At 35.9% G+C, this 19,409-nt stretch overlaps 1 protein-coding gene across 7 annotated transcripts in view; it reads right to left on the reverse strand.

Moving 5' to 3' along the window:
- The window catches only part of LOC145664372 (uncharacterized), a 57,549-nt gene that overhangs the window by 15,485 nt on the left and 22,655 nt on the right, over positions 1-19,409 (reverse strand). Inside the window, exon 3 of one of the 7 annotated variants that reach the window (XM_081731024.1) lies at positions 6,231-10,081. The exons of the other annotated variants lie outside the window; for them this stretch is intronic. Coding sequence (XP_081587150.1) covers positions 8,305-10,081 — 1,777 coding nt within the window. The 3' untranslated portion in view covers positions 6,231-8,304. Of the gene's footprint in view, positions 1-6,230; positions 10,082-19,409 lie in introns of those variants that run through there. 7 annotated transcript variants of the gene reach the window in all.

Consider the following 19,409-nt stretch of genomic DNA (forward strand, 5'->3'; position numbering starts at 1 on the left):
TGACGTCCGTAGTATTCAATACTAAGGTACTTGAGATATGTCTTGACTCGTCTCTCACGTACGTTATAACTGTTGTAAAAGCCTCCAAAATTCGGTTTTTCTTGATGTTTATGATACTGTAGCGTCCTTAGTTTGCAATACTGCATAACAAGTGTGCTACTGTAAGTTTTCATTTAACACGGAGATTTGAAATATGTAGGCTAATGACTTGACGTAATGTCATTTCAAGTAATACAACTTTATATTGAGTTGGCAACACTGTTAGCCTGGTAGTATGTAAAACAGTGTCACCCTACCTATATTTACATCGTACAAAATTTAAGCTTTTTTCATCTAATAGTTGAAAAATTACAAGAGCGTTTGAAGATAAATGGTCCGCCCTGTATAAGAACATAACTGAAATAGGTACGTAATAATGTGCAGGTTCTAACAACTAAAACCTAACTATATAATGCATTTCGTTATCATCCAGAGTTACCTGTTATATCATGCCCTTTTTCTTTTAGAATATCCTAACTTTGCGTAACCACCAGTTAATGGGAATAATATACAGTATGTGGTAATAAAGTACATAGTTATTTATTCAAGTAACTGAAAATTGGAATCGACTGGTCTACCCATATCGAAGGAACTGGCACGAGTAATAATTTCAGTGTAATGTTCGTTTGTAGTTTCTCCCCTTGTGTTTTTCTATTTACACGATTTTATTAAAATGGCCTCTTTGTGGTCTGCTTAGATTAAATTATACAATCGCAAATTACATCAACACATGATCAGGTGATTCATACTTATAACAGCAGCAAACATAGAGTAGATGGTCACCTGTTGTGAAGATACAATCCGATAGGTCACCATACTGCGAAAATGTCTAATAGAATACCGTAGACGAAAGACAAGGGTCAAGCATTTTTTCACTCTGCATATCATATCAAGAGCTCCGAGGGTTTTCGAGGAAGTTTCTAAATGTAATCATGCTCTTATACTCCTTACTGTACATCAAAATAGCTTATACAGGATGTAAATTAATGTAACAAACGTTGTGAGGTGATTCCAGACACCGAGATAAGCAACAACAACAACAACAACAACAACAACAACAACAACAACAAAAACAAAAAAGTCCTATGAATATATCGTATTGCGTATTGGGCATATTTGCTAGCGTTGCTGAAAGCGAGGAAACAGTAGATATAAACGTGCAGAGACAAACGTACGTTCGTCAGGCACATCACAAGACATGTTCAAAGTGTCCACCATTGATAAAGATGCATGCATGACAATGTCGGATCATGGATTGGCGAACCCGTCCCAATATACTTGGGTCATGGTGAACAGTTGCAAAGGTGTTACGGACACGCTGTTCCAAATCATTGACAGAAGTAGCATACACCACAATTTTAATGTCTTCACAAAGATAAAACTACAATGGATTCAGGTCCGGAGACCTGGAAGGACAATGCATGGACCGCCACGTCCAATCCGTCTTGGGAAGTTGTGCAATCATCGGTGGGCATTCGCACTGAAGTGCACGTGAGCCTATCATGCATGTACCAGATGTTGGCGAATCACTAGAGGAACATTTTCCAGTAATTCGGGCAGTGTATCCTGCAGGAAGGTCAAATACCGTGCTCCATTCAATCTTTGGAGTAGCATGTATGAACCGACCAGTTGATCATGAGTGACAACAGTACTTGGGGATGTGCATCTGTCCACGTGTGTGTTACGCGTGTTGACAGTTTCATCCCTTCCAAACGTGGCCTCGTCAATGAACAGTACTGCTGCCTGAAACAGCATGATGGCAGTGATCTATTGAATGGACCACTGGAAGAATGCATCATGTGGTTGGAAATCCGCTTCTGTCAATCCTTGTACCTTGTACAGGTGGTATGGGTACAAGGCATTTTCATGTAATGCACGCCACACATTCATGTGACTGACGTGAATTTCACGTTTAAGTTTCCTCGTACTACGTGGTACCTGGCTCATTGTTCACAGCTTCCAGCACACGTTCGTCCATAACAGTGTTTGTACATGACGGGGTCGACATAGGCATCAACATAGGCAGGTAGGTTCCTGTTTTACACATGCGCCGACAAATTGCTGCAAACATCATGTATGATGGATGGTGTCTATTGGGAAAACGCTCCTGGTAAGAGTCACCCTACTTTACTCTCATTGCTATATGCACGACCGTACATACATATCATATCTACCTATCCGCGGTTTGAATAACGCTTTATGCTTTAGTCGAGCACTGCCACTTGTCTTATTCAACACTCGCAGCATAATGACCGCATGTCCCTATTGTAGCGTCTTGAACACAAGCGCAGCTTGTGTGTGTGAACCGAGCAGCTACATATTGAACACCAGCGCCACCTCTAGACTTTTTAGACCGCCATTGGTTTTCGCTATTGGTTCTCTAAGCTTATTGGTTTTCGCTATCTACTGTTTCGATCTTATTGTCACTACGCTTTCGACCCTCACTAACTCTGCCAATATGCAATATGTTCATAGTTTTTTTTTTTTGTTTTTTTTTTTTAATTCTCGGTGTCAGGAATCACCTCCCGATGTTTGTTACATTAATTAAATTACACACTGTAAACTATGGAATAGTGTATGGAAAAAACAACTTTAGGGTCTTTTTGCTAAAAGAACAAATGTCAAACTGCACGCGTCCAAACTTTTGTATTCACTTTTGACGAAAAAATATTTTCATTGCATATTATAGTTTTATTATTATTTATTTATTTTTAAATGATTAGTAACATTTTAGCAAGCGACACATGCAGAGTTAAAAACGCTTAACTAAATCTACTGGGTAAGTCACAAATTTCCACAGAAATATGAAAACGGTGACTAATGCTTAGTTTGTTTTTACAAATGCAGAGTTATATTATGCTCTAATTCAAGTATGTTCTACATGATTCCTTTCCATGGCCAAGCACAATGGTAGGCGCTCTAACCAATTTTGGCAAACACTTGACAATGTTTCTCTTGTTACTTAATTTCAAGCTTGTATAATTCTTGTTTTAAGATTGTCAACATTACGAATTTTCTTCTGGGACACAATCGATCTAAGGTGTCCCCAAAAGTAAAAATCCATAGTAGTGAGATCTGATGACTTGGGTGGAAACTCTACCGACTACGTCGACTGATTCAATGACCATGAACCTACTAGTCCAACCATTGGCACACTTCAATGCCGTAATGCGCTAGTGCACCGTCTTGCTGGAAGAATGCAGGGAAGTCCCTACTTATATCCAGGATTGATATAAAGATGGCATTTTTTAACATGTCGAGATAATCCGTCGCGCTGAAGTTTCCCTAAATGAATAAAGGACCAACCCTAAATTCGTACCACAGCATGAGTTCCTCCGCTCCCTGCATTTTGCAGTCCGACATCCAATGTGGATTGCTATCCGTCCAGTACTTAACAATTTGCCAGTTCACCAATGACAAAAATTTGCGAAACAAATCCAGGAACATTCTCCTTCATGTTCAGTGCCCACTCGCAGAACTCTGCTCTACAGTCAGGATCGTTCTCTGTAAGATGTTGCAATAACTGCAGCTTGTATGGGTGCCACTTGTTAGCCTGCAAAATGCGCGTGACACTGTTTTAGCTGATTCCAATTTTGGTAGAGAGGCGTTGGGTCCTGTTTGTCAATCCTGGTAATCGCTGCCCGCACCATTGTTGACGTACTTTTGTCTTTGGTTGCTATCTTTGGTTTTCCAGGTCTGCGTTCATCGGTGACGGAACCTGTCCTTCTGAATTTCTTAATAAGTCTGGTAACAGAGTCACGTGTTATCTGTATTCTATGGATTTCATTGAATGCACGTGCTACATGACGGGTGGTCTCTCCCCCAATCAATAGAATCATGTCAATTCGTTCTTCCTTCGTTAGTTGGCATCTTTTTTTCATTGGTTCACCTGCCTGAAAAGGAAAATAAACATTGGATACCGTTTTTACCATTTGTATGGAGACTTGTGTGGCATTTGTTTCTTATTGGCTCACCTGTCTCAAAAGGAACAATAAACATTAGTAACCGTTTTCACCATTTGTATGGAGAATTATGACTCACCCTGTAAAATTGCACACGGGTCTGGAAATGTCTATAACTTACGTGAGTATATATATATAAAAGTGCGACTATCCTAACTACATTTACTAACTCACTGAACTGTATGTAGTTGGAATGTTGTTGCAGACCGTAGGAAAACAGGGAGCACATCAAACAACACATAATTGGGAATATTTCTTGAAACCGGAATAATAAGAGGCTCTGTATCGGCATATAAGTCACATTTCATTATTCTCAAAGGGAAGAAAAGAAAATTTGAGCAAAGCAAATAACTTTCAATGAATATGTTACAGTTTCGGCCCTCATCAGACACATTATGATACACTACCGAAACTGTAACACTGTTATTTATTAAAAGTGATTTAATTTTGTCAGATTCAATTTTTAATTAAGGCAACGCGGTTCCAAAGCTAGAATGAACGGCACTCAGCAAAAACAGAATGTCTTATAGTCAGCAAATACGGTACCTCATTATTTTGTTCTTTGCTACCTTTCACATTAAATAACATGTTTTACTTCGAAGCATAGGAACGCAGAGGTTTTTGATTAATACAGACGTCGTTTTAATTTGAAATTAATAACAGAATACAGGGTGATCCAAAAGTGTGGGAACACCATAAGTAATAAACACTACAAAATATAATCAAACTAACCATGCAGATGGGGAATAGGGATGGGGGAAAGTGTTTGAGAATACATCACGATGACATCCGCATCCTGAATCTTACGCAGCTGTCTTAAACAGAAACCACAGCGTATGATGTGTCATTATAATAGCAAATTTTTCTAAAATTTGAATGGCACTGTTATTTTTATTCTAGCGCTAACCATTACAGAATCATGGCTGTCTTTCAGTTTGTATCATTGGAGGTTACTTCTTTGTAGATGGCGGCCCTCACGCATGTAAAGCATATTGAGATCGAACTGATCTCTCGAGAACGAAGCTTCAGGGTGACTGCAGATGATTTTAACAATCATCAGCCGGAAATGACTTCCATCAGCAATGGTACTGTATTCAAAGTGCTGAAGAAATTCAAGAAACCGGGGGCCTATTTCTTGTAATACCAGGGTACAATTTTTCAAAATCAAATCTTGTACAATTGTAAATATCATGAAATGACAAATTACAGGTGTCAGCATTAGTAATTAGAAATGACTTTTACTACTATTCTAGAATTTCTACTTCATGATATTTTACGACTTGTAAAAAACATATCACAAGATTTGTTGCTTTGAGAAATAGTCACCACATCTGTGGCAGATCGAGCCAAGAGTAGGAAACCACGCATGCAGGAGGCCCTGAAAGTAGTGTTAGCCGAACATCAATCAGGCATATTATGTCATTAAATAAATGGCACCCCTATAAGCTGCAGTTTCACAAACACCTTACAGATGACGATTCTGGTCGTCGTCTAGAATTTGCTCAATGGGCTAAACAGCAGCTACGACAAAATCCCACATTCGCCTCTGACTGATGAGGTAAACTTTTGTGTCGAGCGAGGTCAAAAAACAGAACGTACGGTACTGGGCAGATAGTAATTCGCATGGTTTGATTCATCTCCAAGTGTTACCGGAAGATTAAAGCTGTGATGTGGCGTATGTGGAACTCACTCTGTGGATTCATTCTTCATCGGCAAGACCCTAATGGTAACGAATTATCGGTGCATGTTAGAAGACGACGTTTTGCCACCACTGCTATCGGAAAATGGGTTATTCCCTTGAACACGTCCTGTAACAATGCGTGGTCCTTGCCATATGACTAATCTCTTTTGTCGGGAACACACACACACAAAAGTCGTAACTTCGTAATGGTTAGCGCTAGAGCAAAAATAACAGTGCCATTCAATTTCTACAAAAATTTGCTTTAAAAAAGCCATATATGCTATAGTTTCATGACACCTGAGTAAAATTCAAGATAGTGGACGTCATTGTGATGTGTCCTCAAACATTTTCCTCTATCTCTATTCCCCACCTATATCGTTACTTTGGTTATATTTTGCAGCGTTTACCACTTATTAGGGTGTTTACACACTTTTAAACATTACTATTATCATGTAAATCAAACTGGTTCTTATTAATACCACTTCAGAAAGCACACACTCGCAACTCTTTTCATGGTTGTAGGTATAAATTCAAACACACGAACAAGATATGTTTAAAAAATTGCATTTATATCTTGATTACTTCAATTGTGGAAATAATATAAACAATATTTACAACATGTTATCAAATTTACAATAAAGAAGTATAAAACACAACTTCTTACATAAATTCTAGCATGGCACGTCTAGCATACATTACTACTTAAACTGCTGAGTCAAACGAACTATTGAGGTAACAAAATATCAATAAAACTAAGAAAAAATTGAATGTACAACGAATTACTTATGCACTACTACTTTCCTGATAAAGAAAAGTTTACCGTGTTTCGGAAACAAAATTCCCAACGCTTAAGACGGCAATATGTATTTTCTTAAACAATACATATCATTATCATTCAGAATTCAGTAACTTTTTATTTCTCAACCAGAATGTTTGTAATTGATCTTTTGCGAAATGTCTTGCCACTTTTACAGGTATTATTAGATAACAGTATTCATTTCAGCGAATTAAATTATTAGACTTTATTCTTAATCATTAAGACGTACATCTTTTGTGTACAGTTGTAAGGTTGACTGATGCTACCACTGCGGCATAAGCTTTTTAAAAGAATTATTTCTAGGCTTTCAAAACACTTATAAACATGGAACCTAGTCTTTACGAACAGTTTACAAACATGCCTGATCAACTTGTGAATGTTTTAGAACAATGGATTTACCTTTGTGCCAAGGTACCTGTTAAGTATTCTCAATATTTCGACGCTCTTAGGGGTTCATTATCAAGAGCAATTTAACTTATGCTTGCTGGAAACTGATCATGGCACTCGAAAGGATTGAAATATTTAGAATACTTAAATAGAAGAAAGTAACGAAGCACAAAGGTAAGTCCACTGTTCTATATTAAAATGTATCCTACAGCGACTGTTAGTAATTATGTGAATATTTTGGTTTTTGTCGACTCATTCTACAATATATTCAATACACACACAGGAAGGAATTCTTCTTTTCCTTTCCGATAATGCCAGAAATCAGACAATTTCTCCTTTCTAAATTTTAATGTATCACTTTCATGCTCGGTTACAACTTTCTCGATGCAATTCCGAATCAACAATTTCGAAGTATAAGTTTCCTTTCTTTCTGGAATGCTGTTTATTTAAATGGCACGAGACATTATACTCGTCATGGGCCAATGTATTAATAAATTATTAACAAAATAATTTGTCATAAGATTACAAAGCATAAACACCAAATAAGCTTTTCTTAGAAGGTTAAAGATATTTGATCACATATAAACCAATGACTTTCAATCTTCATGAAACCTTTGAAGAGATAGATGTCCCACTGCATCAGGTTATGCATCTACTACTATCGTGGCTGTGGGCAGAATACGTAAATTTTAGATCTTATACCGCCTTCGTTCTGTAATCGACAAATACAGTCAAGATATATATTTTAAAGTCAGTTGCACACAGACTACGATTCAACCAATTGATTTAACTAGAATTTCTTGCCATATATAAACTTAAATATTATTACAATACTTCCATATTATACATTATTTGATCCATTTATAATTTAAATTTACAACACGGTTATAGGTTTTCATTTCGGAATGATGTAATTTAATACTCAAATGTAATCAGAACTAAGGCAATGAATATTAACATTAGCTAGAAAATCGATCTTTCAACACATACGTAAAATGCTGTTATCTAGCTACCGAAACAGGAATTTATCAAAAATATCCAGTTCCACATAAAGTTTTGTTCAAAGAAAAGTTATTATTATTCAGTTTGTTCACATCTGAAGTTATGTTCCAGATTAACTAATAACTAAGGTGCAGAAAGGATAATCTGCAAGCAGCAAAGAAATTCCACATTTTCTTTCTCTGTCATTATCATATTTACTTTCTGAATTCAGCGAATGAGAAAATCTGTGACTTATTACGTATTCCAGAAAAATAAAACTGCCAACTCCTATTTATACAATCGTAAAGAAAGTAGAGAGAGTTATTGATGGAAACAGGAAGAAACAATACACAGGAAACCAGAAACAATGAATTTCAACCTAATGATGATTGATCGTATCAACAAAATTATATTTTATAGTTTTTTTTCTTCATAGTCTAAAACAAATGAGACCCAGAATGCTCAATCAACTCTTTGTCCGAATTAAAACTGGTTTTACATACTTGACAAATAAGTCTTTTCTTATCAGAATGCACTTTATTGGCCTTGGTTGCATTATTCTGTTTAGACGTATTGTCAGTTCCAAATAAATGAGATGTTGTGTGATTAACCAATTCTTTGTTTGAGTCAAAACTTGCGTTACATACATTACACTGGTGTTTGGTCTTAGTAGCAACCTGTGTCGAGATACCTGGATCTGGACGCGTTAGTTCTCTTTCTTTCTTTATTGTTTTCTTCAGGCTAGGAACCTGAATACCGAATAAATGAAACGACGAATGAGTAACCAGTTCTTGATCTGAACTAAATTCTACACTGCAAACATCACATTGAAAACTTTTTCTTTTAATTTTTGAGACATTGAATTTGCTCAACTGGCTGTCAAAAACACCACCATTTTTGTCACGGACGCTTGATGATTGTTGTCCAACACCACTACTTTTCACATTCAAATCGTTTCTGTCAGGTGGAATTTTCTTACTATGAGGAACCTTACCGTTGAAACGTTTATGGACATGGTTAGCACTTCCTGAAACAGACGAACCAATACACTCAATTCGAAATCCTCCACTACTCGTACACGTGCAACGAACGAGACAATCCTTTGAAATGTTGTCCACTTCTGTACCACAGATTTTACGTAAATTGTTTTCAGGTACTGAAGGTTCACATTTAACAAGTCTCTCGCTTCCTTCTACTTCCATCCTTTCTCTATCATTTCCGTCATTTTCTAATAAAGCAAGTGAAGAATTGGTCTCATTATTAGTCTCTATATTTTCAGCATCACCATACAGGGCATATTTATCAATCTTCCGATTCACTGGCATCTTTAAAGTGCCAGTAGTTCGTGACTGATTCCGTACCATGCTTTTTAGTTCAACCAGTGCCTGCGAATGATTTGTTTCTGTTGAATACTCTGTCTCGGTGTCTCTCTTTGCTTTCCTATGTAGGTCTCCTTTCTTCTTTTCCTCCACGTTTCGTCGCGTAGAAACAATAGTTTCCTCCAAAGGTTCACTATCTGTTACAGTGTGAATCTGGTGTACATGTGATTTCACATTCGAAAACTTTTTGTTACACAACAAACATTCAAAAGGTTTCTCTCCCGTGTGAGATATTCGATGCTCCAGTAACGAATCAGCACTTGTGAATGATTTTGTACACATATCACATTTAAAAGGGCTTTCACGCCGGTGTTTTCTCTGATGAATCACCAGACGTGTAAAGTGCATTACCTTTTCACCACAAATATCACACGTAAATGGACCTTCTCCATGAATCTTTGTATGTCTTCTCAGCGACGTAAACGATGAGAAACATAGTCCACATGCACTACATTTGTTAGATTTGTTCGGGCCTGTTCTTCGGATCGGTGTGGGCAAAGGCCCATTGTTCTGCTTTCGAACTCGTTCTTCCATCATTGCCACATATTTCACACTAAGAGTTTCAACTACCCGCCAATAGCCATTATTAACATTATTATCACTGCTGTCGGTACAGTAATATCCTGTCGATGGTTTACTTTTCTTTCTAAGATTATCAATATGATCCTTTTCAATACCAGAACCACAACTTTCCTCCTCATAATCAGGATCATTAATATCACTGTTTACTGAATCATCACTTTCATCCTCAACTTTCAACTTTTTAGGCAAATCATCAAAATAAAATGACTCTTTATCAATCCATTTTGGTAGAGTTCGCTTTCGACTGCTCTTCCTGTAACAACAGAAAATGCAAAAGACTAAAATTCAAAAGGCAAAATACTTCAGACGACCAATATTAAACAACATTTTATTATTATTATTATTATATAAGTCAAGAACTGGTGGAGAGAAAACATTTTGGGAAATGAGGCAAAGAGGTATGATCAAAAGAAAATGAACAAAATTGCAACTGAACATGGCACTGAAGAAAACAATTCTTCTATAATTATTAAGAAGAAGATATTTAAGGATTGGCGTAGTGCATGGAAAGTCTCCAGGTCGCCAAATAACCTTCCAATGATAGCAATGCACTTAAGGTTCTTCCCTACCTCTAAGTATTTTGAAGCTGAGCCATTAGATGGCGCAACCCTCGCCCAATAGAAATATTAGAAAAAAAAAAAGATTGGGTCACAATAACTACTTTATTTAAAGCAATAAAATCAAACTTAGAACATTACCGTACCTAAACATTATTTAGTGCATTATCCTTGCAAAATTTTGATTTAGTCATTATTTCCATTGTTACAACCATTCATTGTTGAAAACGCGGAACACGATAACCCAGTCAATAATTCACCAATGAATGTCAAATCACGCTAACATATGTACTAACACAACATCAAGTGCACTATCCGTGTAAAATTTTGATTTTCTAATTATTTCCATTGTTGTGACCACTCCATTGTTGAAAACGATGGCCACGATATCTCAGTCAGTAATTCACGAATGGACGTCAAATCACGCAGACGTATCATCTAGTGCATTATCCGTGCAAAATTTTGATTTTGTCATTAATTCCATATTGTGAGTATTCCATTGTTGAAAACGCTGGTCACGGTATCTCAGTCAGTAACTCACCAATGGATGTGAAATCACGCAGACGTATGTGCTAGTACAACATCTAGTGCATTATCTGTTTAAAATTTTGATTTCCTCATTATTTCCATTGTTGTGAGTACTCTATTGTTGAAAACGCTGGTCACGATATCTCAGTCGGTAACTCACCAACGGATCTCAAATCACGCAGAAGTATGTACTAGTACAATATCTAGTGCATTATCCGTTTAAAATTGTGATTTCCTCATTATTTCCATTGTTGTGACCACTCCATTGTTGAAAATGATGGTCATGACATCTCAGTCAGTAACTCAGCAATGGATGACAAATCACGCAAACGTATGTACTAACACAACATCTAGTGCATTATCCGTGTAAAAGTTTGATTTTCTGATTATTTCCATTGTTGTGACCACTCCATTGTTGAAAACGATGGCCACGATATCTCAGTCAGTAATTCACGAATGGACGTCAAATCACGCAGACGTATCATCTAGTGCATTATCCGTGCAAAATTTTGATTTCGTCATTAATTCCATGTTGTGAGTATTCCATTGTTGGAAACGCCGGTCACGATATCTCAGTCAGTAACTCACCAATGGATGTGAAGTCACGCAGACGTATGTGCTAGTACAACATCTAGTGCATTATCCATTTAAAATTTTTATTTCCCCATTATTTCCATTGTTGTGAGTACTCTATTGTTGAAAACGCTGGTCACGATATCTCAGTCGGTAACTTACCAATGGATCTCAAATCACGCAGAAGTATGTACTAGTACAATATCTAGTGCATTATCCGTTTAAAATTTTGATTTCCTTATTATTTCCATTGTTGTGAGTACTCTATTGTTGAAAACGCTGGTCACGATATCTCAGTCGGTAACTCACCAATGGATGCCAAATCACGAAGACGTATATACTAATACAACATCTAGTGCATTATCCGTGCAAAATTTTGATTTCCTCATTATTTCCATTGTTGTGAGCACTCCGTTTTTGGAAACGCTAGCCACGATATCTAAGTCAGTAATTCACCAACGGATCCCAAATCACGCAGAAGTATGCACTAGTACAATATCTAGTGATTATCCGTGTAAAATTTTGATTTCCTCATTATTTCCATTGTTGTGAATATTCTATTGTTGAAAACGCTGGCCACGATATCTCAGTCAGTTATTCACCAATGGATGTCAGATCAAGCAGATGTATGTACTAGTACAATATCTAGTGCATTACCCATATGAAATTTTCATTTCCGTATTGTTTCCATTTCATTGTTTATGATAAGATCCACGATATGTCTGTTGTAAATTCATCAGTGTCAACTCATGCAGACTCGTGTACTAGTACAATATTTATTGCATGATATACGAAAAAATTGTCATTTCGTAATTTTTTCCATTGTTCTGAGGATTCCATTATTCAAAAGGCGGGCTACGATATCAAATGGTGGCATACTACACACGTTCATAGATTGCTATAATATCTAGTGTATGGTTCATGCGAAATTGCGATTACTTAATTATTACCATTGTTAGAAGCCTCTATCGTCGAAAAACGAACTATATAATATTTTTGCTGACAATTTATCAAAAGCTCCAATTATTGTATTTACGTGCTTATCCTACTACAATATCTATTGCATTATTGATACGAAATTGTGAAGTTCATTTTTGTAGACAATTCATTGTTGAAAACGAAAACCATACGCGCTTACTACACTATCTGGTGCATGCAGTGGCATAGGGAAAGCGGGCCCAGCGGTGCCGCTCCCTCAAACGGTTCTGATAATGTACTTTGATGATTGTAATTGTTATATATTTTTATGTTGGTTATTTTTGTGTATATCCGGTACTAAGGACCCACACACATACACACAAACATCTTGGATACGCTGCTGAGTGCATGAACCACATGGAATTTTGATTACCTCATTATGGGACATCGACACATCCAATAATAAAAACAGTATGATTATCTACACAGGTTATATAGGAGCAGTTCCTCGCTCCTACCATCAAGTAAAATATGATACGACGCTAGTGTGTGCAAACAGTTGTTTGACATGTTTTCAACAAATTGTCTTTTAATGTTATCGACATGTTCTGTTCATAGCTTACAAACAGTGGAAGAAGTTCACAGAAGTCGCATCAGCTATGTGAATGAAACGTCCTTCTTTGTCAAGGGATTTCACAGCGGAGGGCTGTTTTTAGAAGCAGGTTAAGACACGGTTTGCCATGTGTTTGTTCCAAGGAAGTTTAGTACATTTACTCATTTTTCACATCTATGACAATCTGAAAATCCCTTTTTTCTGTTATCATTTCTTCATTCAACAGGTAAATAGTGAAGAGTAGAGAACATACAGAAGTTTGTTATTATTATTCTAAAAATCTGCTCATCTGTGAAATAATAGCGTCACGGAGGCCTTGTTTGAATTATTCATGTCCCCTCGCTCAAATGTCTTCGAAGCCACTCCCAACCGAAAATACTGTTTCGACTTCTGAATTATGCTATGCATAAATATGGGACGTGTTATAGAATGACCATCTGTCAACAGATATCAGAGCAAGAACCGTAAGAAATATCGATAAACGGTTTCTTGGAATTGAGTCAGTGTCTCAGCAATAAATTTCAACTTCTTTCTCCATTCTCTATTCAAACCGGAAGTGGTAAAAATTAAAAATTTCCGATTTCAAATTTGATCGCCATAGAACAGAAAAGGTGACCATATAGCAAGAAGCGGTTTTGTGGAACTGATTCTTCGTCTCAAGAAAAGATAAAATTTCACTCACATCTCCCTACGACAACCGGAAATAGTAAAATATTACCAATTTCTTCCGTTTTCTATTGACCAAAAAGCAAAACTTGTTATGAGACAACGGCAAGCAGTTTATTTTTGTCTTTGATTCAGTAACCCAGCAGTAGGTATCAACTTATCCATTAACCCTCTGTTCAAACTGGAAATGGTAGAAACAATAATCTTTTCCGGCTTCAATATAGGTCGTCATAGTGCAAAAGCGGAAAGAGACTACGAGAAGCAGGGTTTTGTAATGTACTCATTGTCGCAAGAATAGGTTCTCCTAAGTTAAACTCTATTCAATCAGAAGTTTTAGAAATTGCCATTTACGGTTCCACATTTTATCGCCATAGAACAGAAACGGTAAAATAGCCAAAAGCAATGTTTGGAAAACGATTCCACATCCCAATAGTTTATTCTTTTCTCGCATATTCTTCTACTGAAACCGGAAGTGCACGATAGCGGGTAATTGCAATTTGATATGGATACAGAGTCGGAGGAACAGGTCCTATCTTTTATCTTATCACTCTGGTTACTTGGTGTTTTGCAGAATCAGTGTACAGCGTTGACAAGTTTACCCATTTCCGTTCTGAAGAAGTGTCCTAGCAGCTAAATCTTGACGAGTAATTCACCTCAATTTCCTCCTCTTTCGCGTAAAAGGAAAACAAATCGAGTGTAAATCTAAGAAAGAGGCGCGACTCGGAATAGAATTTGTCCTTGTCTGTCATCAATAAGCAAAAAATCTTTCCCTCATGATGTTTGCTTCCATGGAATCAATTTCTCAACATGTATAACAAGTATCGGCGTTTCTCAGCGTATAATAAAGATATCGGAGTGCATCAGGTGCAGTACAGATTTTCCAAAAAAAACTACCTCTCTCATTCTGCGAAACGGGAATGTACACTCATTGCGTATTTTCTATTCTTCGAAACATGGCAACACTGAACACGGAAAACCAGTTAGAATCCGTATTTGCGAAACAAGATTCTGCCAAACGGGAACACAGAATCATTCTATTCAAAACAAAAGTTATAGATGTACTACTTTCAGTTTTATTATTGAATATCCATAGTTTGGAAGCTACTTATTGTAGTTTTTCACTTTGAAAGGGAACTCAGTTGTTTCTCAAATGAAAATATTGTTAAGAGTCTTACCATTTTATAGTACTTCTTACGTTTCCACATGATATCCAATGAAATATATATATTTTTTTTTTAAAGGTAAACTGTTTCGTGGCGGAAATTTTAGATATAACTTTTTAAAAATTGTAAAGTTTTATGTTGTTCATTTTTCATCTTTTAAAATCTTATTTGAGGCAGACGGGTATACTGTAATTTGTGTATACATATATATATATAAAAGACAGCGGAATGCATGCGTTTCCCATAGTTACATGGGTGTATTTTGGAGTCATACAACGTTTCCTTCTAAGGGTTGAGATTATTCCTCCAATCACGAAATTGTATCTTCTGACTTATTCTTACTCGAGGATCCACTAACGCTGGTAAAATACAACACACATAAAATGTTTGTAATTTTGGAAACACTTTATTAAAAAAAAAAAAATATCTCCTCTCCGAATACATTCAATGGATAGCGATTTTTGGTGTCCAAACGGAAAAGTAACACCACTGTCTACATGTCACTTGTAACTGTCCTTGAATTTGAAAGTAATAATTATGGTTAGTTTTCAGTTTCAGCTCCTTGGTGAGAGAGTCTATGTGTAAGAAAAAATTCTTTAATTTTGTAGCCGCTTCTGTTGGAGTATAATCACGAGCTGAACTTGGACACTTCACCTGCAACAATCCATCGTAGTTTATAAGCCCATCAGGACTGGCAGTTAACAAAGGATAGAGACTGTGAACTACCAGTTCACATCGCGTGCACATATATAAAATGGAAGAAAAAATAAAAAGTACTTAAAATTAATGAAAAGCAGGGTTTATTTCTGAAAATTTTCTTACGCTTCCCGCCAAACATGGTGGCGCTTCACGGCTGGTCTGTCGACCTTACTCATATGTACGGGGGCGCCGTCGTATACTCTCGCCCCGGGTGCTGATTTTCCACGGCACGTCACTGAGCAATAAGTAGAACTTCATCGTTACCGCAAGATTTTATTCTAGACCAATTTGGGTAATTTTCCTTGCTTAGAGAAATCGAGATGAAACTAGCATTCAAATTGATCGATTTATTCCAAAGATTTTTGTACAACAAAATCTAACGTTGGGACTGCACTTTTCCTTCTGGCTATACTAGAAATGCCACGTTTTGAAAACAAAAGGAAAGAAAGAAAAAGAGTAATCTAAGGTTCATAATCTCGGAGAAAAGAACAACTTTAGGTATACATGGATCTCATATTAATTTTCTTGATATCGGTAAGACATGATCTGCTTAGTTCTAGAACACTGAAAGTAGTACGAAATTGTTATTGCCACAGTGATTTTACTAACACATAGGGTTTTATAGTCAAATGAACAGTGTTTCATTGTATTTTATTTTCATTACGTATAAGTTAATTTGTTACTTTTGTTAAATTTTGTACATACAGGTTGAAATTATGACTCAAATTGCGTCGCTGTGAATTTTAGAAGAGGGACGTAACGAAAAATGTCGAAATATTAAACTCATAAAGTGAAAGAATGTAATATATACAACAGCATATTTTATCAGAAATATTGAGTGAGTTTCAGTGGCATATTTAGGATTTTGTTTAGGAGCCGTATGGCTACGCACAATTCGTAAACACACTTCCTTATGGGTGCCAGCAGATTTTAACGACTTTCGGGCCGAGGAGGGGACTGGAGCCCGATAGCCCCCTAAATATGCCAGTGGTAAGTTTGCGAGTTGGTACTACTATTTTGAATAAGGTATGTAAGGACAATTTGGAGGTTGACATTTCGTACAACGCGCTTTCTTGTATAATAATAATATAAACTTTGGGTAATGTATCTTGTGTAGTTGACATAGTGGGAAGAAAGACTCATACGAGAATAAAATGGAAAGCTTATCTGTAGTAAAAGTAAAAACTATTGGTTATTTCATATGAATACAAGAATTGCGTCCCAGCATAATGTAATACTTTGTGGATCCCCCTTTACGAATTTTCTGGCTACGCCACTTGGAGCCTTTCATGTGCTCGGTCCTTTGCTACTCTAGTCATTTCCACATAAGAATTGCACATATACGTGTAATGTGATTTACGTTGAAAGATGAGCGTTTTGCTATTAGTTTTTATATTGAATAATTCTATGTGCATTGAGAGTTTTCTTATGACCCGTGTTACATATAGAGCCAAGAACATCTAATTTGTAGTGTAAATCATCGCAAGAGAACGATGTTGACCAGACAGAAAGGCTACACATCGAACAGAGGGTTTATAATGGACAAAAATTTACCACCATTCTCTGCACAGGGACAAGATATGTGACTCCAGGGGGTAAGGCCGGATAAGTTTTGACCTGCACCCCTACTGTGTTTGCTGTATTTGTGTGAGTTGTACGAAGTGACACTACGTGGCGCATTCGTCTAACAACAAATTTTTCCAGATGCGTGAATGCCTATAGAAGGTCCTTAACATGAGTGATTCAAAGGTTGTAAACAATCACAAACAAACCCATATAAAAATGTTAACTTATCTCTTACTTGCTTGACATTAATCTTAATCATTACTGCAATTAGTATTAGTAATTATTAGAGACCGGATGTTTAGATAGTAAAATAGGCACCAAAATGTAACTCGAAATAATGCAGGTAAACATTCAATGACGTAAAAACTGAAATTAAGTCAGAAATAGTGTTCAAATAATCTACCATCTATCTAATTGCAGTTTGCAGAGAAAATTCTCTTTTGAAGAAACAAATATGAAATTCCCTGCATGTGCATCTAATTGTTCACAGCACTATTCACTGAATGGATCATTTAAATTTTTTAGTATAGTATCACTACACACAATAATCCAACGTTTTACAGCAATTTATACACAACATTCCAAATTAACACATTGTTGGTCGCTTCATAATGACTAAATAAATTGCTAAATATACATTAATTTAATATAGTTTGGCAATTTGTCACAAAGAGTCATTAACTACAATTACACACGATAACATGGTATCTTTTTTAAAGTTGTCACTTGATAAAGTACGTTTTTGATTGTGTTACTTTTTTTTAAAATCTATACTAATCTTGAAACACAAATGTATTGGGTTATTACAATGAAGTCCTAATTTTGAAGAAAATTTAAGGAATAATATAGGCAACAGAGAGAAATAGATAGAACTTTTTTTTTTTTAATTGAAGCGAAAACTCTCCAAACGAACTTCAGCGCGTTCATTTTATCATATGTTTAACATTACGAAACAGGCATTGTCTTAATATCCGATCTCTAGTAATTATATTAGTATTAATATTCACTAACAACAATTAATCTAATGAGAAACCACCTTCTATCTATATATAAACTTCCCGATTTTATTTTTCATTTAATTTACTTATTTTTGTTGGAAATTAACATTCTCTTTTATCAGTACCCGAACCTAAGCTTTACTGAGGATCCAACTCCTACAAATTGAACATGAATCTATCGAATAAATAAATAATAAAAGAGAGAACACCAATTATTCCGAATTGAAAGAGAATTATCAAACATTTCTTACTGCTCAAATGAATTATTTCTCTTGTTTTATTTATTTATTTATTTTTTAATATGTTAAAATTCACATTCTCTCGACCATTTGTGTAACTTCTAAGAGCTTCCAATACAATTTTAGCTTCTCTGTTTGCTTATCTTTCATATGATACTTCCTTTCCTTGTTATTTTAATTTTTTAAGTTTCCTTTATTCCACGCGAGACGTCTGTTGTTACCATTTTGACAATAAATTTTTGGCACGTTTCTCTCAACTTTGGCATGTATAATTTTGTATAAAAACATACATAGTTAATTTGCGTTTTATGTTTTACTCTGGAATTCTGTAATTTTTCTTATTGACAAATATAATTAGACAAGTGACAAGGAAAGCTCCCTGCGAAACGAACACAAAAACATAGCAATAGGAAGAAACTTGTCACTATTCGCACATATTAACCTGTCATTTTTGTACAGGTTGTCTTGATACTTTCAATGTTAATAAAGTGCAATTAATAAAAGTAAGCTGATTTTGTTTTGCTTACTTAGTTGGAATTTTGTCATTCGTAAACTGCGAAGTTACAATCATTGCGCGTACCTTCTCTATTATGCAGAAAGATAAGAACAAAAGAGGTAAAGGGGTAAAGAAACTCAATTTACTGCTTGTATTCGTTTAATGTGACTAACGAAAACTAAAGAAAACACATCAGTGCGGCAACGGGTATAGAACCCGATTTGTTAAATTCAAATATTTCGTTTCAAAATTTTTATACTTTGCAGATAAATCTATTAATTTTAACTATATTTAGCACAAAATATGACAACACAGTACGTTTTTTTTAAATAATTTAGCAAAGTTTGGGCAGTATTGGGCATTCTTTATCCAAATTTTATGATCAAAATATTGTGTACAAGCAGATATGTACTTTCGACGGCTACTCGTATACCTGAACTCCGGAAAAGTAAGGCATATTTCCTTTGTGAAAGAAAATTTACTATAAAAGACACTTTGACTAAAAGCTCTACGTGAAGCACGAATAATTTCAAATTAGAATTTGTCAGTTACATTTACTACATAA

Source organism: Thermobia domestica, chromosome 11 (genome assembly GCF_964235325.1).
Source record: "Thermobia domestica chromosome 11, izTheDome1.hap1.1, whole genome shotgun sequence".
Lineage (NCBI taxonomy): Eukaryota > Metazoa > Arthropoda > Insecta > Zygentoma > Lepismatidae > Thermobia > Thermobia domestica.